This window comes from Fundulus heteroclitus, chromosome 10, assembly GCF_011125445.2.
Source record: "Fundulus heteroclitus isolate FHET01 chromosome 10, MU-UCD_Fhet_4.1, whole genome shotgun sequence".
In the NCBI taxonomy this organism is placed as follows: domain Eukaryota; kingdom Metazoa; phylum Chordata; class Actinopteri; order Cyprinodontiformes; family Fundulidae; genus Fundulus; species Fundulus heteroclitus.
This window is the reverse complement of record NC_046370.1, coordinates 17627412-17648622: the sequence shown is the minus strand read 5'-3', so window position 1 is coordinate 17648622 and position 21211 is coordinate 17627412. Positions and strand designations below refer to the sequence as shown.

The following is a 21211-nucleotide window of genomic DNA, read 5'->3' as shown; positions in this document are numbered from 1 at the left end:
TGGAAACAAAACTTTCCAGTTATTTAAGAGGGATTGCTGTACCTACAGCTATCAATACCTAAGCATTGCCTTAGCAGGTGGTGGAGTTTACCTCTCCTTAGCTTCCTAACAAACCTTTAAAAAAAGGTCTGTGTAGTGCACAACTAATAGTTCTTGTGTCAAAAGGCTCTACCACCTGATCAGTGATGCTCTGCAGCTCCTCCAGAGCTACCATGGGTCTCTTCCTCCTTGCTCAATTCATCAGCTTACGTGAGCGGCGGTGGCTTGGTGGGTTTGCAGTTGAGCCATTCTCAACATCTCTGAGATGTTTAAAACATGGGGTACTGTTTTAGAATGTAACTGTTTTAAACAGCTCAAATACACTCCTCCATCCCTGTATGTCGTGTTCCCTCATCTTTACGATGCTGTTTGTTTTCCAACACTAACAAACCTCTATGGTGTCTAATGGTGAAGCTTTTTAATGTTAAATTTACATTATGAGATGATGTTTAAATAGAATAATCAAAATGACGTTGCAACATTCAGGAAAATATTTTCCCTTTCTAACTTCTGCAATATAGTCATGTTTTCATCAAAAATGTCAGTTTGTCTTTTGTTTAAAACCCATTTATAATCCAAAATCACCACCAACAACTCCAGAAGCGGAACAAGGTAGAAACCCGTCACCAGTTATACTCAGGGAAAAAAAACAGTCTGGACTCCACTTGTGGGGTATTATTATGGGTATTTATTATTAAGCAATCTCTTGAACATCATTAATGTTTAGGTATTGAATAGGCTTCAGATGTGGGAGGAATGCAGCTTTTAAAAACAAAACAAACAAAAGAAAAATCCCTAATGAGATTAATTTAAACAAAAACACCATAGCCTTATATACAAGTGGATGGGCGGGCATGTGCAAGAGGTGCATGGTGGGTGGGGGTGGGGATCAGGGTGTGTATGATGATGAGTTGGTACAACAGGAGGATTTCTGAAGGTGGGTGCAGAATGAAATGCGGGTGGGCTGGCTTTAGTACATGTAGCCTTTGGAGTAGGGCTGGTGGGCCATGTTTTGGGGGGCTTGTTCCGGGGTGTAGGGCACTCCCTCGTCCAGGTGCGACAGTGGCACCGTGTCCTCCTCGTTGACGTAGCGCTCGAACTCGGCCTTTAGGCTCGGCCGCTGATTGTCGGGGAAGGCCAGGGAGATGAGCGCCTCGGGCTCGCACACGAACTTGTAAACATAACGCTCTCCCGCCACCTGAGAGAGAGAGAGAGAGAGAGAGAGAGAAGGAACTCTAATAAAACTGCACCTCTAAGAGAAAAAAAGCATTTAATGCTTTACGTGTATGTAAGGGCAAGGACAGAGTATTCACATTTCCTGAACTGTTTGACAATTTGAGGTTTTAATGTGACAAAATGTCAGCTTGATTGTTCGGGGGTTCAGGTGACAGACCGACACAAAGTGGTGCCTGATTGTGAAGTAGAAGGAAACGTGAATGTGGTTTTCAAAAAATGTTTTCACAAATAAAAATCTAAAATCTAATCAAGTGCATTTATATTGTGGCATCCTGAGACTTTGCCCAGCCGCCTTTCATTTCAACTACAGCTGTAAGTGATTTAGGGCATAACTCTACCGTCTTTGCACACCCATTTGTTTTCACCAAGATAATCTACCTCAGATTATCAATCTATCCCATGCTTTAATCTAAACCATTCCATCGCAGGTCTAGCTTTCAGGTTTTTGTCCGGCTGTAAGGTGAACCTCTGCTCCAATCTCAAGTCTTTACAGCCTTTAACGTGGTTTTCTTCCAATATTGCCCTGTATTTAGTTCCATCAGCCGTGACCAGCGTCCCCATCCCTACAACATGATGCTGCCACGACCATGTTATTTCATCTGGGCAAACATGGCTTGTCATGAACTGCCAACAAGACTCGTTCGATATCAGCCTTCTTCTGGCCATTACATCGGATTTGTAGGGTGATATTCCCACCTAAACTGCGGACCTCCACAACTCCTCCAGAGTAACCATGGCTTGGCTGCTTCGTCTGATTAAGGTTCTCCGTGCCCAGCCTGCCAGTTTAGGTGGGTGGTCATATTTGTAGGTTTGCAGCAGTGCCATACTCCTTCTATTCTTTAGATTATAGATGGAGGATTAATTCGTGTGACATTCAGAGCTTGGGTTGTTGATTTATAAGCCAACTCTGTTGTAAACTTCTAAACAGCGTCTTCCCTGACGCCGTCTGCTATGTTCCTTGGTCTTCACAACGCCGTTTTTGTTCTTTAATGTTCTCTGACAAACCTCTGAGATCTTCACAGAACAGCTGGATTTATACCCAGAATGCCATGCTTTCTTCTGACGACCGCTTGCACAGGGCTTTTATTTAGAGGCGTTAAGAGTAAAGAGGGCTGAATAGGAATGAATACCACACTTTTTAGGTTTAATATCTGACCAATTTTGAAAACATAAAGACCCCCCCGCCCCCCACCCACGCTTCACAATTATACACTGCTTCCTGTTGGTCTGTCTCATGAAATCTATTGAAACTTGTGTTTATAGTGTGACAAACTGTGAAAACCTTTAAAAGGTTCTAAAAACTTTTGCCCTCATCAGGATGTCCCCCTCAGTGGGTGTCCCTTTGTACCTTTTGCATGATTCCCTTCTCGTAGTAATAGCGCAGAGAACGGCTGAGCTTGTCATAGTTCATGGCTGGACGGTTCTTCTGCATGCCCCACAGTCTGGCCACCTGAAGAAAAGAGAAGTCAGAGTCACCCACGTGTCAGCAGCGTTTGTGTTTGTTGTGCGTTTCTCCTCCCGGCTGTAATTCGGCTCCGTGACCACTAAGGGCCCTCAGCAGCAAAGTAAAACGCCCCGTCTGGCCGTAAGTTCAACTGCGTCAAACATGCCAAGACCGGGGCGAGTCCCCACATGTGGATTCACTTCCTTTTTATGTAACCCATTACCACTTGAATGCAACCAGAGTCCCGCAGTGTTTTGCAGTGAAACGGGGAGCAATGGCTGTCAATGAACAGCTGTAAAACATGGCTACAGTCTTCAATTAAGCTATCAACCGAGGTGGTAGTTGCTCGCACAGGCGAGAGGGAGACAAACACCTCTGAGGAATAATGGGGGATGATGGGGGGGTGGGGACGGGGGAGGGGGGTTGTGCTGTGAGATTCACAACTGAAGAGGACCAGTTTCATCCCCCAGCCGCCCCGTTTGATCTCTGAGTACGCTCTCAGGCCTAATTGCTCCTATAAAACTCTGAGCCCATTCATTTTTAATGTACAGTAAAGAGATAATGGAAAACACGATATGGACCTGTCTGTCTTAAAAAAAAAAAGAAAAACACAACAAAAAAAGAACCTAAATGGACCAATCAAAGCACAGATTTAAACATTGTGTTAAATGTCTCTCAAGTGAAAGAAATAGAGATATATCTGTGGTGCCGTTTGTCCTCTGTTAATCAAATCAGCATTTCACGTGCTGAATAGTAAGGGGGGGGGGGGTGTTTGGTGGACAGATGTCACTCTGAACTGTTGAAATCTGGATAAAGAAACACTGGAGAAAATGAAGTCCAAAAATAACTCCTGCGTTCTGATCAGATCAGCGTTGTACATTAGTCATGAATGCCATTAACTCGGCCCGTGAACAGAGTGCTGCGCGGTAATGGGCCATAAACTGTACGTTTAAATTATTCATCTCTTTCTGCAAACATAACCGAATCGTTATTATGGCAAATCCGCAGTTTTAAGCGGCTACAGAAATTGCGCAAATGGTTTTAAACATCCTGAATTTCTTAAATATGTCGAGCCTTTAGGGAAGCCTTGGACATTGAGCTATTGATCAAGACCAACCAAGGTAAGAGGAAAGCCTGGCTGCTTGGAAGCAGAGTGAAAGTAGTTGGGGCATGACTCAAGACTTATGCACAGAGCTGCATAAAGGTCTTGCAGTGAGCAGCCATGAGATGCATGCTGGATCAGAGCTTGCACTTCCAGCACCGTTTTCCAGACATTACATGATTGACTCAGGAAATTGAATTAAGCTACATTTATGCTAATTATGAACCTAGATGCAAAGACAAATACTTCTCCTAAAACAGCTTCACCATGAAAATAATGTATCCATATGCGCTGATTCACTTTGCCACAATGCGCAATCCCTCATTTTAATGTGGGCAAAGTCCATCGAAATGTATGTAAATTGCTGAACGGGCGAGTAGCTATTTGTACCCAAAGGCCAGAATTGTTTCCGTTTGGAAGATTGCACAGGAAAAAAAAGACCTTCTGCTGAAAGCTGGTGTTGATTTTAAAGCCAAAAGAAGTGACCTGCTCCTTTAGCGCTTACAAAACACAGGTCAAGAGACGTCAAATCAATCCTTCCTTCCCGTGAGACCTACATGCAGTTTCCCCATTCTTACCCATTTTTCGGTAAGAAAACCAATGACGTCAATTGCTTTTAAAAACTCAAATAAATCAACTTTGTCAAAACCAGGACTTCCTATATGGGGCATGTCTGCATCTGCATAATGAATCCGGCGCACAAACAAAACTATTTGCAGAATATGGAAGAGACTGTTATTTAGGAAGTAGTTTATAAAGTATCGGAAACCTTCCTGAAGCCAATATCTGACAAAAATAACCAATCCACCCTTCTGTGAAAAAAAATATTGCCCCCTAAATCTAACAACTGGTTTTACATCATGGTGGAAGAATTTTGCAGAATTGTTTAAATTCTGGCACACAGGAGCTTTTAAGCATGAAACAACATTAAATTGTGGGTTTGGACTTTAACTTGGTCACTCCAAAACCTTCCTTTTGTTTGTTTTTTCTTTGATGGACTTTCTTGGGCCACTGTCTCGCTGCTTAACCCAAGGTAGCTGGGGCTTAAGGTCATGAACTGCTGGTCGGGTATTCTTCTCAGGATTTTCTGCCACGGAGCAGAATTCTTAGTTCCCTCAATTCATCCAGATCCCGAAGCTGCAAAGCTACTCAAGATCTCACTGCTACTACACTGTTACTGATTTCAGTAACAATGTTTCTCATCCGTTCCTGAATTTCTTCAGGTTGGGGCATGTTGCTTTTTGGAATATTTCAGCTAACTTCATATCGCCAGACGGGTTCTATTTAACGGATTTCTTGATTGTACAGTCCTGGTTATTTTTATGCTACGATGTGGTTCATATCTGGAATTTCTAAAATATGTGCTTCACAGTTTAATCATGATTTTAAAAAAAAGGTGGGGGGGGGGGGGGGGGGGGGGCAAGGCAAGCTGCTTTCTGCTAACGGCTTTTTGTTGTCATCCATAGGGAACGAGGCTTCCCAATCCAAACGATACGGCGTAAAGGTTAACATCTTTGCTTCTCTTTACATTACGGGAATTGGCAGCTGATGGAGTCTGGGCTTCTTGAAGGAGTCTTTGGGAATATTTCATCTACTATCCATTGTGAATTGTGCTGAAGGGTTACTTTGAAACGTGCTGGCGGAGATAACACTTGGAAAGTGGATTCAGCCTTAGCAGAATTGTTTGAAAAAAGAAAAATAAACCACTGTTCATGGCTCCTCCGACTCTGCTGGTCATAGGCAAATTCAGATTTTAGACCTACCTCTTCGGGCTCGATGAGTTTGAACTCCATGCCGCGGCCGGTCCAGGCGATGAAGTGGGAGTTTCCCGGATCGTCCAGAAGGGCCACCAGGAACTGCCAGAGTTGCAAAGAGCCACGCCGCTGGTAAGGCGTTCCCTCACGGAAGACACCACCCCCTTCCTGCTTTACCTCGCCTGGACAAGGGACAGAGAAATGCTTCAGGTCCAGAAGAGGTATCCAGAAACGGCTTGTTGTAGTCGCACAATGGTGCTTTTTTTATGCGTCAGGTGTCCTGGTTTGTCTTGGTCATTATCAGGCTTCTAACTTATTATTGAGAAAAAAGTACCAGTGTGGCCTTAAATAAACCAATAAATGGGAAAAGATCAAATATATATGTGAAGAAATAAAAAATGGATAGATAAACTATGTTACAGTATATGTTACATTGAAATACAAAAAATTTAATGAACATTGGTTGTTTTAATAAAAAGGAAAATTGCATGATTGATTTCACAGTTGTTATTGTTTGCAACTGGACAATCCAGAAGGTCTCGTACTGAAACAGCCTCAATGTTGGAAGGTATTCTTTTTTGCTTTCATAAACAACAACACATTTCTACATTGTTTTATGTTTCAATTTGAATGCTAATTTGTTTATTTTTCATTTTGTTTTTCTGTTGATTTTTTTCACGACTTTTCTTCTTTAAATAAAATTTAAATATTTTTCCCTTACTCTTTATTCTTGTATTTCTTTTGCACGTTTGTCTTTCTAATCGCCATTTTTTGGGATGTGAGGAAATAAGGGCAGTCTTATGAGGATAATAGATTTAATTTTTTGTTGGGCCAACACAAATCAGTTGTGTGTATGTCTGCAGTGAGTAATCCTGATGATGGTCAGTGTAAAACACTCTTTGAACTCACATGTAAAATGTAGGCATTTTAAACACCGCTCCAATGTGGTTATTTAGCATTTTTAAAGCCACCTCCTCCTTTACATCAGCACCATATTTAGCTTGATGCAAAGCCAAGAGTTCCTAAAGCTGTCAGGCATCAAATGCACCTTTATGGTTTGCAAGCATGTCTTAAACGTTTCTTATGTGACATCATGATGCGCACTAATAATTTATCTTGGTCTATTGTATACGGAATTCCTAAATTCAGAAAGCAAAATGGGCTGCACTGAGATGGAAATATAAAAATTATATTATTGTTATTATTATATTATTGGAGAACATGAAATAAATGTAGTCCCGTTAGGAAGAATAAGAAAAAAAAAAAACAGTCCCTAAGAAAGATGTAAGTAGGGTAACCTACGCATGTTCCAGTTCGGTTCTCAGTTGTTTACCTGTAACTGGATATGTTGTACACATCTGTAGGAACCTGAGAACTGTGGCTAAGTTACCGCTGCTGCCGTCTCCCAGAGAACTCAGTTGGTTCAACCCATCGCCGACACCTCGGGCTTTTCACTCAATCACTTTTAGCGTCAACAAACAGCCGCTCCATGGGAATCTGCTCGCCCGTGTGACAGCCGAGCCCCGCGTGATGAAACCCAATCCGCTTAGTAAAAGCTTGGGAGCGCACAGACCTGTTTACATCTCAACCAGGGAGCTCAGGTGTCTTTACAATGTAGACGCAGGGCTTGGAGTGACCTCATCTATGATACCCGGAGCGATGCCCTAAGCTAGCAGGCAGCTCGTCTGTTGGGACTGAGGTGTGTAAGTGTGTGGGATTGATGGGTGTGCGTGCTCACCTTCGAACTTTTCTGGAACAACGCGGGAGTCGTTCTCGAACAGATAGCCTGAGAGACAAGAGGGGAGCCGTTGTCAGAGTTTCCAGCGGCCTTGACCTGAGAACAACTCAGCTGTGCTTTCAGGACTCGGTACCAAACTTTCAATCCCATCTCACAAGGAGCTACAATCACACTGGAATAACACTGAGGGACAAAATGTGCATTCTACTTTAGAAAAGGGGGGCATGGTTCATAACTAAAGCATCTGAAAGTGGTTTGGGCATTTAAGAAAGCTTTGAGAAGCTGAATTTGACCAAAACGGGCCCAACAAACAGTGGGAGCGAGGGCAGGGGTTGTTTTCCTTTTCTTTTCTTTCTTTTTTTTTTTTTTTCAGGGAACCATTCTGCTTTTTCCAGGAGTTGTGTTTATTCAAGGATTCATGAGGCAGGGGTGAGCTTTGAGCCTCTGCCAATGGAAACATGAAACAAGCCACTGGTTGGCCAATGGAAACATGGACACTGTTCACTGGTTAGCCAATGACCACAGAGCCGTAATGAGGGAAGGTTCATCGCAGATAAAGATTTTTAGACGGAGATCGGCATGCATGAAACTGTAACCCTTGTAGATATGAAAATGGAAAAGGACTTTAATGACACAATGTAAAGGGATTTGCAGTACAGCTTGAGGAAGAACATAGGAAAGTTATAGTTACCTTCATTGCTGTGCTGGGGATTCGGATAGCCCTCGTTGTGGTGGTACATGGAGGGACAACCAGGCACATCTGGCACAGAAATATTAAGAGCTACAGGTCAGTAACAGTAGCAGAGTTTTATTTCCTCAAACATAAGAAAGTCACAGGAAGCCCTGTTTGCAGTTTTACCAAAAGCCATCCAGACTCCAGGACACAGCAAACCTGGTCTGGTCGCATGTAGACCAAAATGGAACTTTTTGGTCTACATGCGATACGCGGTTTGTGGAGGAAAACTAACACTGCGCACCAACGTATAGTATTTATAATTATAGCCAAAGTTGGTTTCGACAGATATTTAAGTTGGGTGGGTTGGATACAAATGCAAGTTTTCCGATTTCTATTAGTGAAAAAAATAAAAAATAAATCATGCTCCTTTATCTTCGACTTCACAATTATGTGTTGGCCTAATCCCATAAAATCCCAATAAAATGTCAAATGAATGTGACGATATGTGAAAAAGATCAAAGGTCAAATTTAGATTGGGCCATAGGTAAACCAGAACTTGAGGTGCAAGAGTAAAGAGATTTAGCCTTAAAGACAGAGTCTATGGTCAGAACTATAATGTAAAAACAACCAAATTCTACAAAATGTCAGATCTACAATTTTATTTAGTATGATCTTCTACCTTCTAACGGATCATACGGTGATCAAATGGCGCTGGACAGCAGTATCCATTAGAGAAAGGGGATGTGTTGTACGTTATCCATATATCATATGATCCCCATCAGCATTGCAAGGACAAATGGAGCATTTCCCAGTGTCCCTGTGGGTCCCAGATCAGACCCATTCACCAGACCAGAAAAGCAGAACTTTGTTGCCGTTCCTGCACCTTGTTGGGGGACATCACCGACTGGCTCATTCACCAAATTAAGCCGTCGTGCTTCATTTCCTTTAGCTGAGCCGCTCACCTTTGTGTGTGTGCTTTTCTTTTTCTATAGCTGTCTGTGCACACACAAAGACGATGAGTCAGCAGCTATTCTATATGTATTTACCGGTATTCGTTTGTTTCCACCGACTGCGTCGCCGACAAAAGCAAGCGGACAACAGGCGAAATTGCACAGACCTTTTGACTGCGGCTCTCACTGTTAGTGACTCACTCCTGGGGAATGCAGCTGCAGCAGTGCGGTTTGCGATAAGATGCCACGGGGGAAAATCAAACCCTCCGTTCCTCGGCAGGAGCTTTCGATCATGCTGTAAATAATACATCTGGCGGCAACGGGGAGTGATGGGCAGATTTGGGTGCGGGAGCGCCGGGGTTGATAGTGCACTGAGCAGAGAGACTCGAGTGACACGAGAGCGGAGTCACATTGACAATTTGGGTATGGAATTAGTAGTTTCAGCCTCCACTGCAAACTGGTGGCATGTTTATTTTTCTATAATTAAAAAGCTGAAGCTTATGGAGACATTTTTTTTCTCCTACCGAATAAGCATCCGATGAACTGCTACCATCAACAGCAACACATGAGGCCAACGCTGCCATTTTTTGTTTAAACAGACGAGTCAACCTGAAGCCTTGAGTACTGATCGCTCAGAAAGGATGTTTTCAACAGTCTTTCCTATCTTGCCATGTATCCTGGCATATTTAAACAAAGAAAAAAGTTGAACAGGTCTAGTGGTGAAAAAAACAAATGTGGACCATTAAGCCATGTCAAGTCTCTGCAGCATGCCTCATGTCGGGATCAAGGATGTCAGAAAGGGGTACGTTTTTACCTTTGCCATGACGTCACTCCCTAGTTTTTTTAATTTTTTTCTCCATATTTTAAGAAGCAGCTTACAGTGTGGGGTAAGGAAATTTCAATGCTAACCATAAAAAAAAGGTCATGCTGTCAGCTTCGTTTAAGTTTCACGCACTCTGCCCAGCCGAGGTCAGTGAATCTTTATTGGTGTAGACAGGATGCTGTAACATGAGATAAAGTTGCTATTTTTGGGGAGATTTTTTGGGATATCGGAGTTGCAGTTGCATTGGTTCTGCAGCTGTGGTGGAAGGAGGAAAAACAAACAACAAAAAATTAAACTGTCTGGCTTGTTGTCGGATGGTGAAACTGTGTACTCTACAGTACCGAACGCTCAGCAGGTGACACCACAATAATGTATTTCAATGGCAGCATCTCTTTCTATGCCATTAAAAAAAAGGCAGATGTGTAATAGCACGATGAGTGTATTAACACCCTAATAACCTAATAACACTGGAAGGTTTTCATTTTAATTATTTATTTCCAAACTACATTACATACGCACATGGGCTCCATAGGGTTTTTACTTAAGACAGATTGAGTTCACATTTTGCTTCCTGTATGGTACCCATCTGGGGGAAAAAAAATCCAACTGACGACGCCACAAATTCACATGAAATCACAAATCAAAATGGGGCCAATTTTTTCAGAACATTTCGAACCCAAATTATCCTGATGTTAAAAACATTGGCCGTTGAAACTGCTAAGTGGCAGCTTTTGGAAAATGGAAACTTGAATGTGGTTCAAGTTTCCATTTTACCTTTCCAAAAACAATTTGGAAAGTTAAAACAGTGGAAAAAAAAAACGAGATAAGACTATATCACAACCTATGCTCATTGACGCTGGTTCTGATCCCCAATCAGGCCAGTCAATCATCATTTGAAATATTTAAACATCTAAAGAGGTGATAAATCTTGACATTTTAATCAGGTGTGGGGTAAAAATACTACTAATAATACTTTTAACCACGACTTTCCGCTGAATTAACCCTGAATAATGAACCTTCTGTGACGATGGGCCCTGAAGTTTGTTAAACTATATCAGAGATGCTTCCAAGGAAGCCCCACCAAATTCAACTCTCAGCATTTATCCACATAAAAAAAAAAAAAAAAACATCCTCCTGTATTTTCTCCCTCCTCCTGTCTCATGTTTGTGAACATTTGCCTCAAACGTGACGGTCATTTCAGTGCAGGCGGTCTGGACCGAAATGTCCCCCCTTGGCTCAGGAGCGTCTTTATTTCAGGTGGATGAGGACAGAACGTGCGTCAAGTGTTGAATTTCTCAGAAAGGAGCGAGCAGATGAGCTCCCTGCTTGTAGCGTCTGTTGTTAAAGCGCCTGAGCCGGCTACCCCACCCCTTCCACCAACCCGCCCTACCTTCAGTCTTATACCCTCCTCCCACCCCCCACCACACACCCTCTCCTGCAGCCCAGCCAGTGAGAGGTTTGAGTTACCGCCGCCACACTCATTTTTCCATTATGAGTTCATCTGCCTGCAGAAAAAGGAAGCCGCTGGTGCAACCTGAAACCCTGGAGCACTCCGCGAGGGACTCTAGTCTTTCCAGTGCCCTCCATTTTCTCAATGAAATTCCTCTGCCTCTCTCTCTCTCTCTCTCTCTCACACAGAGGGAGGAGTGAAGCTGCAGCCAGGGGAAGAAGAAACTAAACTTGTTTTTTTTTTCTTCTTCTTCTTTTTGCTGCAGAGTGTCAGAGAGTTGAAAGGAGGAGTCTTGGTGGCTAGAGGCCGAGAGGCAGTCAGCTTTCAGGGGGAAAAGTTTGTTTTTCCCCTTGTACATTTTGTTCTCCAGTTAGCCACGCTCACCAAAGACCTTTCCTCTCCAAGCAAAAGCAAACTTGGGGGAAAATAGCCAAAAGGTAGATTAACTGCACGAGAACCTTCTTGTGTTCACTGGTTGCTTTCAATATGATAGAGCCCCCATTTCCCCCCCCCTTTGAAATTGTAGTTTTCGGCATTCCTTAAAAACCGGCAATGTTTTTGAAGTTTCGCTTTACTTAATAAAATTGCTGGAAATACAGCGTGAACTTGTCCGTGGCAAGTCTGGAAGAGCCGCAGAGATCTACAGCTGAGGCGCGGAAATCTGTTGAAATCACAAGTATCCATGTTGCAATACACAAAGCTGTCCTTTAAGAATGGCATTGTCAAAAGAAACCTTTAAGAAGTCTTGGTACAAACCATAAAGGGGTTGGTTTAGGGTTCTGACAGAGCTTGTGGTAAAAACACACTTTTGTGGGGTTTATGTTTATGGTCTACATGAAGAAAAAACTGTGCGGAGAAAAACAAAACAAAAAAAAAAAACGAAAATCTTGCTCTAACTTTTGTCTTGACTTCTCAGGATGAACATCTCCCCACCTCTCCAAACAGTGCTCGCTCTAAACGCTGCCAACTGCGGGTAGGATTATGACAGCTCAGTCATTTCAGAAGAGCTGAATTGTTTTTAAATTATATATTTATTTTTGTATTTAAGAACATTTACCCCCTCTTGTACTTTCTCCCAATTTATGTTTCAACCACAAACATTAAAAAGTTGTAGGGATGTTACGGAATAGACACAAAGTGATGCGTAGTTGTGAAGTGCAGTTTTTAATTTTGAGTAAATCTGAAAAATGGACATGTATTTGTATCCAGCACCCACCTGAGTAAAAAAAAAAAACTTTGTAGAACCACCTTTCACTGCTACTGCAGCTGCAAGACTTTGTATGTATGTAGACTTTGTATGTTGTAGTATGTCTTTACCAGCTTTGCGGTATACACTGAAAGCTCGGCCCATTCTCAATAGAATTCAAGTCTGGACTTGGACTGGGTCATTCTAACACGAAACGTCTTCAGACTGTTTGACTGTGGGGACGGTGTGTTCAGGGGCTGTATCTGAGCAAGGCGAGAGACGGTAAAAGCTAAACAGTTTCGTACAGAGACGGCGTTCTCCGTCACTCACCAGGCTCGTAGGTGTAGTCTGTGGGCTCCTGCTTAACCATCATGTGGGCTGGTGGAAACCTGTGTGGATGTGGCTGTGGATGTGAGTGCGGATGTGGGTGGGCTCCGTGCCCGTGGCCCTGTCCGTGACCCGGTCCGGCCATGTGAGCCGCTCGTTCGTACAGAGGGTCCAGGTATTCTTGCTTAAAGCTTTGCTGCAGGTAGGGCACGCAGGGGTCAGAGTGCTGCCGGTGATACGCCCCACCACCACCACCGCTTCCTCCTCCTCCTCCTCCTCCTCCGCCCCCTGGACCTCCACCCGCTCCTCCGCCACATGCACCGGTGCCATGCCCGGCTGGGGCAGAGGCCATGCGCTGAAAGGCCTGCGCTGGTGGGGGGAACTGGGGGCACATAGGGTCTGCTGAAGCGCCCTGAAACCTGGAACTGGGGGGGATAAAACACAACGTTCACCTTTAAGATGGAATTTCAGGCCGTTTACTGCATAACACCTAAAATTTAACATCAAATGGAAAACGACAGGGTAGATTTGTCTCGCTGTGTGACCTGTTGATGTGGTAGTTGTTGCTGGGAAGGGGTTGGGAGGCGGCAGCTGGGTTCAGGTAGCCGGCGTCCGGTCGGCCAGCTGCCGCAGGCTTGGGGGAGTAGTGCTGCTGCATTGGAGACATGGGAGTACCCGGACAGGAGCTCTTTGCTCCTCCTGCAGCCCTTTTCTGCTCATAGGCACTGTTAAAAAAAAGGACAGAAAATCACACTCAGATTCATATCACAGCAATGTGGGGGAGGGGGAGGTTGTTTTTTTTTGCAGTCAGTACAACAAACAGAGCTAATGGGAGATTGGTTGGAGCTCTTTAGTCAATAATGTGCGGTTTTAGCTCTGCTGATGTATTCTCACCATTACTAGGTCATTGCTCATGTATAACCATCGCTGCAGCGAAAAAGCAAACCGAATGGTGTTTTGCTTCCTTCATTTTGTTTTTCTTAGCAGGAAAATGAATATTTACAAAAAGGCACTGAATCATCTTTCTTTCTTTCTTTTTTGTGTCTTGAGTGCTCCGCTTCCACTTTAATGAATTAAACGTGTGGCAACGTGGCAGCCAGAGCTCCAGAGCAGCACATTTGCCTCCAAACAGCTTCCTAATTAAAGTGGATTACTGTAACCTAATGTTCTCTGGAAAAAGAGGCCACATTTCTACATGGAATTTTGATTGCTAGATGCTGTCTTATATAAAAGATCCAGAAAATGTAAAGCTTGTGATGTTCAGTCGGTACACAAAATGATTCAGTCAGTTGTGTCCTCCAGTGGTATGAGGCCTAACTGAAGGTAGCTGTTTTCTGAAGTCTCTCACATTACTTTTGGATGTATTTTGCCTCATTCTTCTTTCCAAACACTGCTTCAGTTTGTGGTCATTCATTTTTGCCATGACTGTTGGCCACATATCTGACTCCCAGACACTTTGGCATACAGAGGAGTTTCCTAGGTCCTAGTCAAAATCATCCTCCCTCCACCACTGTGCTTGACAGTTAGTAAGGTGGCATTGAGCATCATGGTCGAGCATCTCTACAGACATATCTGCTTTGGTCTTATCTGTACCAAGGGCTTTAATCCACTGGTCTCGCGGTTCCTTCAGAGGCTACTTTGCAAACCTATGTTTTGCTGCCACATTATAAGAGAGAAAAAGATTTCTCTCGACAACCTATCCAAACAAGACATGTTTATTCTGATTTTTCTATTTGGGCTGTCTTGAACATTAACTTTTTACACACCAACGCTGGCGTATAGAGTCTGCGATGGAACTTGAGGCTTTTCAGGAATTTCTTTGAAAAACTGCGTGCTGAATTTGCAGAAGCATCGACTCCTGAAAAAGTTTATTAAATGTTTTTCAACTTGTGAATAACGTTTCTCACTGGAGGATTTCAAATGGTTTGGGAATGACCTTGTGTGATGGGCGGCCACATTTGCTTTTCTACGTTGATTTCCGATGTCTGTCCACCGTGACAAAACCGGCAGGTACTGGCGGGGTTTCTAGAGGTGGTCACGGTGAGGATAATCACTTAACTGGGTATCTTAATGAAAACCACTTCACTGCTACGTTCCCTTTTAGATCTCTCTCTCTGAGTTTTTCCAAAGACAGTACCGATGGTAATAGAAAGCTTGGCTTTATTCCGCCAATCAAAGTGAAAAACTATGATACCTGGCATAAAGGCACTGCTCTCCGCTGGGGTAGCTGAAGGTTTGTTTGTGGCTACAGGACTGGCTGGGGTCAGAGCCCGGGCTCTGTGGTTCCTTCTTGATGGTGACTGGAGGACTGTGAAATGCCACTGCTACAAAAGATGACAAAAACAGAAAACAGACATAAAGGTGAGCTCATGCGCGTAAACAAAAGAGCTTCCTAGATTCTTTTGTGATCCGGCCCTGCCCCGATACTACCGTCTGCAAGCTCCCGAGGCAGAAGGCTAATTCTCCTGTCTGCACTGGAATGTCTTTTCCGTGCCAGCCACAAAAAAAAAAAAAAAAAAAAAAAGAAGCTTAAATCGACTGTCAGTGGGAGCACAGGGCAGCAGACAGACACACGTAAACACACAGTTACATAAACACGCAAGCTTGCACACGACTGCATTCCAGCAGCCCAAAGTGTCCTTGCCCACTTTTGTTTTTCTCTCCCAGACACAACTGCAGCCAAAGCTTCCTCTGTCCAAGTCAGGCTGGGAGCTGCACACGCACACGGGCCGGAGAGACGTCTGCTGGCCGACATCTCTTTCAGAAGGACGCGTACAGTAAATCCGTTGCTCAGCAGTCTTTCCTGCTCGCATCCAGATGTTAACCATCGCTTTGTGCCCAACGTGACCTGCTGAGGCCACATGCGCCATAAAGAATCCACTCCAACTGCCACATGCCGAACTGTCTATCAAGCCCGACTGCTGGAGGGGACCTTTTGCCTCGACGGCCACAAAAACCACCCAAAGTGGAGCTTCAAACTGCGCAGAGGGCTTGTGTTTATTATGCGAGGGGAGGTTTTCACCCAGAGAACTGTACAGGATGTTTTTCTGGTCCCGACAGGGTAAACAGCAGCAGCTGTGCGCTTCCAGCTGGGGAAGGGAGGCACACATTTGTGTGTGTGTGTGTGTGTGTGTGTGTGTGTGTGTATGCGTGAGCGTGCTCGTCGGCTCGTCTGTCTGCTGAATGTGTGTGTGTGTGTGTGTGTGTGTGTCTGCTGTGGGCGTGGAGCTGACGGAACAGGCCACACTGAAAGCACAGCCCAGGTAATTACAAAGTAATGTCGTCCATTCACAAAAAAAGAAGAAGAAACATCTGGCTCGCTGAACGAAGCACAAAATGGCTGTGAGGTAGAGACGCGAGAAGAAAAGCAGGAGACTTTATGTGACAGAGCAACACAAAAAAGGCACGCAACGAAAATGATTTTTAACAAATTCAACAAAAAAAATGTTTTAAGGCGTTTGCTTAGATTTGTATTCAGCTGCCCTTTCCTCTGATTCTCATGAATAAGACTCAGTCAAACCACCTGGCTTGGAAGTTAATTTGTCTCAGTATAAGTCCAGCTGTTCTGTGAAGGCCTCAGAGTTTTTTTTTTTTTTTTTTTTAGAGAACATTGGTGAACAAACAGAGTCGTGAAAATCAAGGAGGGCAGCACACAGATCAGGGGGAAACGGGGGAAGATGTTCAAAGCAGATTTAGGCTATAGAACAATGCTCAATCTGTCAGCTGAAAATGGAAAGAGTATAGCAAAAGTGCAAAGCTATCAAGAAATGGTTGTCCTACTACAGGTTGGACAAGGAGAGCATTAATCTGAGTTAGCCTGGCCAGCCAGACTGACACGTCGCTTGGATTTTTTTGCGTTGCGTCCGTGGTTATCTGATTGGTTCAAACCAGTTGGCGCTGACCCTGTCAGTCCCGCCTTTGAAATCCTAGCTCCTTTCCACACGGATTTATGCCATGTATATACCGTATATCACTCTGAAAACCCCTTTGAAAGATCAAACATTTTTGATACGCAATGCATACGCCGTAAATCAGTCTGGCTGGCCGGGCTAAATCTGAGTAGCAGTAAAAAAACATGGATTCTATGTATAGTTTGTCACAAGTCACGTGGGTGACACCGCATCTAAGAAGGTGATCTGATCAGGTGAGACAAAAACTGGATTTTTAGACATGCATCCTCATTGTGAATCTTGGTGGCGGCAGCATCATACTGTGAGGGTTTTTTTCTTCAGCAGGCGCAGGGGAGCTGGTCAGAGGTGATTTACAAGACAGATGGAGTTAAATAAAGGGCAATCCTGGTAGAAAACCTGAAAGATTCTGCAAACTAAATATGCTGAAATTTGTAAATTTCATGTAATGTGACAAATTTCAAAAATCTTTGCGAGTTTTACTTTTTTACTGTTCAAATTAGTCACATTTCGTGTTTATTTGGTTCATTTTGTGGCGTTAGATTTGTATCCTTGTTGAGGTTTTAAAAAATAATAAAAATTCCTCAAAGTTTATGCTTTTGCATTTCCTTCTTGTCACTTTGACCCTTTTGCCTTTGAAAGATCAAACATTTCCAATAACACGCCGACAGCCGAGCGGCGCTTCTCATCATCACGACCTTCCTAAATTTTGCTCCGCAGTCTCTCTACCATGGCAGGCAGGTGAGGAAGCGTTGGCTTTAGCCAAGGATCAACAGGATTAGAGAGCATTTACCCAGATTTCCCAGACAGACGCGGTGGGGATTCCAGCCTTCTCTGAATCTCCGGCACAGTGTCTGCCGGCGCATTCACACAGAGGGTGGCACATGACTGCCGCTCTAATAATACGAACGTGTTTGTCTGTTGACATTCCCCTCTTCTTTTTTCTCAGGCACGGTCATGAACTGCAAACAATCCTCAGAGGGAGTGTGCACAACTTGACTCACAACGCAGAGCAAACTAATACGACTGGGAGGGCTGTTGCCCTTGATGTTGCTCTGCCCAGGTTCTCAAGATGTTCTCGTCTAACCTAAATAATGTCAGCTAGACTGGGGAGTGTTGCATTACTTGCATGTTTTGTTGAAGTTCAGCTATGTTGTTTCTTTCTAGATTTCCTGTTAATGATAAACAATTAATGCACCAAATGCAGACGTTGGCTCTTATTCACAGGAGGCTGTGGATATGGCACGTCTATCCCAGTAAGTGCAGAGTTGTTGGTTCATTTCCCCGACTCCTCCCATCTATATGAAGCCCAGATTTCTTCTAGCACAAATGTCTCTTCTTTGTTAACCTCTATGTTGTTCCACGTAAGACTAGAAACTTATTGTAAGGCGAGCTCTTTAATTTGGACACCTTCAAATTCCTATGTCTGCAACATTCAAAGTTTCTGATATAAATTATTTTTGAATAATCAGCAACAAACTTCATAATAAAAACCAAAACAGTAAAGGAGTAATTTGATGTATCAAGCTTATTAAAATCTGTAAATTTCTCAAATTCATAATTAAATAACTGTACATTTATTTAAAGTGATTATAGAATTATATTAGAATTTATTTAGATATTCTTTGGTTCATTTCACGATTGCTTTGGATCATTCAGTAATTGTCAAAGTGAGTCACCAAATATATCCTCATATCCGATTGGTTAACCCGCCCAGTATCTCCACTTTGTACCCGCCCACTGATTTTAATGGCTAAGGCTGATGATAAAATCACAATGTTGCTGTGTGGAACCTTAATATAATCATTCATAAATAATACATAATAATTTAGACTTTCCTGTTTGACAAATTTGTGGACTAAAAACCATATTTGAAACCTCATAAAATCAGAAAGTTCGATGCAAACAAAGTTTCATTGCTTGCTAGTAGCAAACCCCGCACATAAAGATATTTTTTAAATTAATTTAACCAATTAAAAACATGTTTCCCGAGGTAATATACCTAATTTGACAAATATCTAACACCAGGGGTGCCGACGATGTGGTTTACGGGGCAAAAACAATGAAACGTGCTAATAGGTCCCCATCTTCCAATTAATGGCTAAAGTGGACTAAATCTAAACTACAGACTATAAAAAACCCACCCATCCGATTGATCTCTCATTTTCAGGATCTACCTTGAATTAACATTGGATTTGCTGCAAAATGTTGCCCTTTAAAGTGCATCATTATAATTTTAGAAGCTCTTTTGTTAAGTAGCTTTATGTCTGAAACTCGTGGATAATTTCAGTGTAACGGTTGCCATTTTGTGATCATAGATTGCCAACGAAAACACAAATTTTCAAATCCTTGTTTGTGTTTGTGTTCTGTACATTGATGCTAATGACAAATTAATTTTTTTTCCATAAAAATCTTGTATCTAAAAGCATGAAATAAATGGAACTTGAATCAGACAAACACTGTCATCTGAGAATATTTTGAGTCTTTAATGGAAACGTTAGCATTTTCTTCTAAAATTTTGGCTAAATATCACCTTGAAATTGTACATATTTATTCAGATATTTATAAAGCTCGGAGAAATATGGGAAGCCAATAGCTTCGATAAATAGTTTTTCAAATAAATTGAAAATGTTGCTGTTAGGGTTAGAGAGATTGTCCAAAAAAAAAAAAAAAAACTTCCTAAATAATTTTTTCCCTCTGCTTTCATAACAATTATTTTTTTATATATTTACACTGTGCTGAGTCTAAAACCATTTCTGTGCAAGTTGTACTTCCACATATTTGATGTTTTTTTTTGTTTTTTTTTGTCAACTACCCATTAGGTCCACCAGTGCTTGCCAGGACTGTGGGGTTGAATGAGAGATGTGGGCTAAGAAGGGAGTGGACCTCTTGAATAGCTGCTTCTTCTAGATCTGCTTTGTTTTTGCTAGAATATTGTCAAACATGCCAAGGAGAGATGATAGCCTACAGGAAAAAGCACCAGATAGACAGACATTCTTTAACCGCTGTTGCTACTTAGGACCATCAAAGACCACATTCTGCAGAAAATCTCTAAAACTAAACATCTATAAAAACTGAAGCTATCCAATGAACACTAACCCAAAGCCAGATCCATGAACAGTTCTTAGAATAATACCATCTCTGGCCTCCAGCAACTATTATAAACTGTCGTGCATGTTACAGTAAATATTCCTGTCTAAATTATGTCAGATTTGCAGCCAAAGTTTATAAAGCGCTGGCAGTCGTGTAAACAGATCCAGGCAGAGTTATGCTGTTCAGGTTTCCTTCTCTTCCTGCTTTTATTTTGGGGCAATATAACCTCCCGTAGCAGTTTTTTTCTCGACACGCGTCACCCTTCCGAAGAGATTCTTGGATTTAAAGCACACAAGGTGAACGGCTGCTGTGAGAGCTTACGCACTCTTGAGTGTTTGGAGGTTTGAAAGACGGATTCCAAACACCTCGGTCGTTGCCCTCTAAACCGGATAATTTTGAGACAATGCAGACAGCACACTGTGTCCTGAAGGTAGCAGCTTCCCATCGCCTCCTAAAACCGATAAGGTCAGAAAATCCTCCGCACTCAAAAGCTCATCGTATCTCCTCCTACCTTATTATGTGCCATTCTTTTCGCTGTCTCTCTTGGCACCCTGCTTTAATTCCCTCATAGAGATGTGTCGCCCCTCCACAAAAGCGTGGTGGAGATGGACGTTTACATATGCAAATGCTGGCTCAACGGGGGAGGTGGCGGGGTGAAAGGTGACGGTCATGGTTGAGTGCTTTAGGAAGTAGATGGATCATTACACGGGTAGAGCTCCCATTCAGCAGACACCTACCACAAACAGATCACATGAGCTTGGATGCCCAACCCCCCCCACGCACACACACACACCCCAAAACACGCGCACACAAACTGTTCTCCAAACAATGGGGGCTGTTAACTGAGTCATGCAGATGTGGTGTGAAAATCTCCTCTGAATCTGCAACATGCTGAACTGTTACTTGTTTTTTTTTTTCTTTTTGTTGTTCATCGAGCGGGAAAGGGTTCGTGCCCCTTCAAATTTTCCCATTTTGTCACAAAAGCCAATAAAAAAAAAAAGCTGAAGACTGTGAGCACACGCGTTCATCCTCCTTTGTTTCGATACCGCCAAATAAAATCCTGTGCGGCCAATCGTAATCAGGAGGTCCACCTGTTCCTAGTTTGATCGCATAAATCCGGACAAATTTGAAAGCAGGGTTAGATAATAAAACGGATGATAAAATATCCCGGACCATGAACGTCTCAACGAGCTCCGATCGATTAATCCCATGTGACTGAGAAGAGTATGGCCCCACGGCGAAATGTAACTTTACTATTCATACTGTCCACTCAAAGTTCTCTATGCAGGTGCCACCTTCACCCAGCAGCACTCACACACATTTATACACCAGAACACACACTGGTACGCAACACAGTCAAGTACTTTGCCCAGGAGCACGTTACCGGACGACCAGCCCCACGACTTTAGACCCATCAAGACGTGACTTTCCACCAAAACCGACAAGCTGGCCTGGGAAAGAAATGTTCAGAAAAGCTGCCAAGAG

The 21211-nt window shown here is 43.0% G+C and overlaps 1 protein-coding gene across 2 annotated transcripts in view; it reads right to left on the bottom strand.

The window, feature by feature from the left end:
* Nucleotides 1-704: 704 nt before the first annotated feature.
* etv4 (ETS variant transcription factor 4) overlaps nucleotides 705-21211 on the bottom strand; it is a 44929-nt gene continuing 24422 nt past the window's right edge. The window contains exons 5-12 of one of the 2 annotated variants that reach the window (XM_012879485.3): nucleotides 14920-15046; nucleotides 13271-13450; nucleotides 12729-13150; nucleotides 8005-8073; nucleotides 7314-7361; nucleotides 5585-5757; nucleotides 2624-2725; nucleotides 705-1237 (exon numbers count right to left, since the gene is read on the bottom strand). In XM_012879485.3, the coding sequence (XP_012734939.2) occupies nucleotides 1010-1237; nucleotides 2624-2725; nucleotides 5585-5757; nucleotides 7314-7361; nucleotides 8005-8073; nucleotides 12729-13150; nucleotides 13271-13450; nucleotides 14920-15046 (1349 nt within the window). In that variant the 3' untranslated portion in view covers nucleotides 705-1009. Of the gene's footprint in view, nucleotides 1238-2623; nucleotides 2726-5584; nucleotides 5758-7313; nucleotides 7362-8004; nucleotides 8074-12728; nucleotides 13151-13270; nucleotides 13451-14919; nucleotides 15050-21211 lie in introns of both variants that reach the window. The other variant, XM_012879484.3, reaches the window with a different exon arrangement.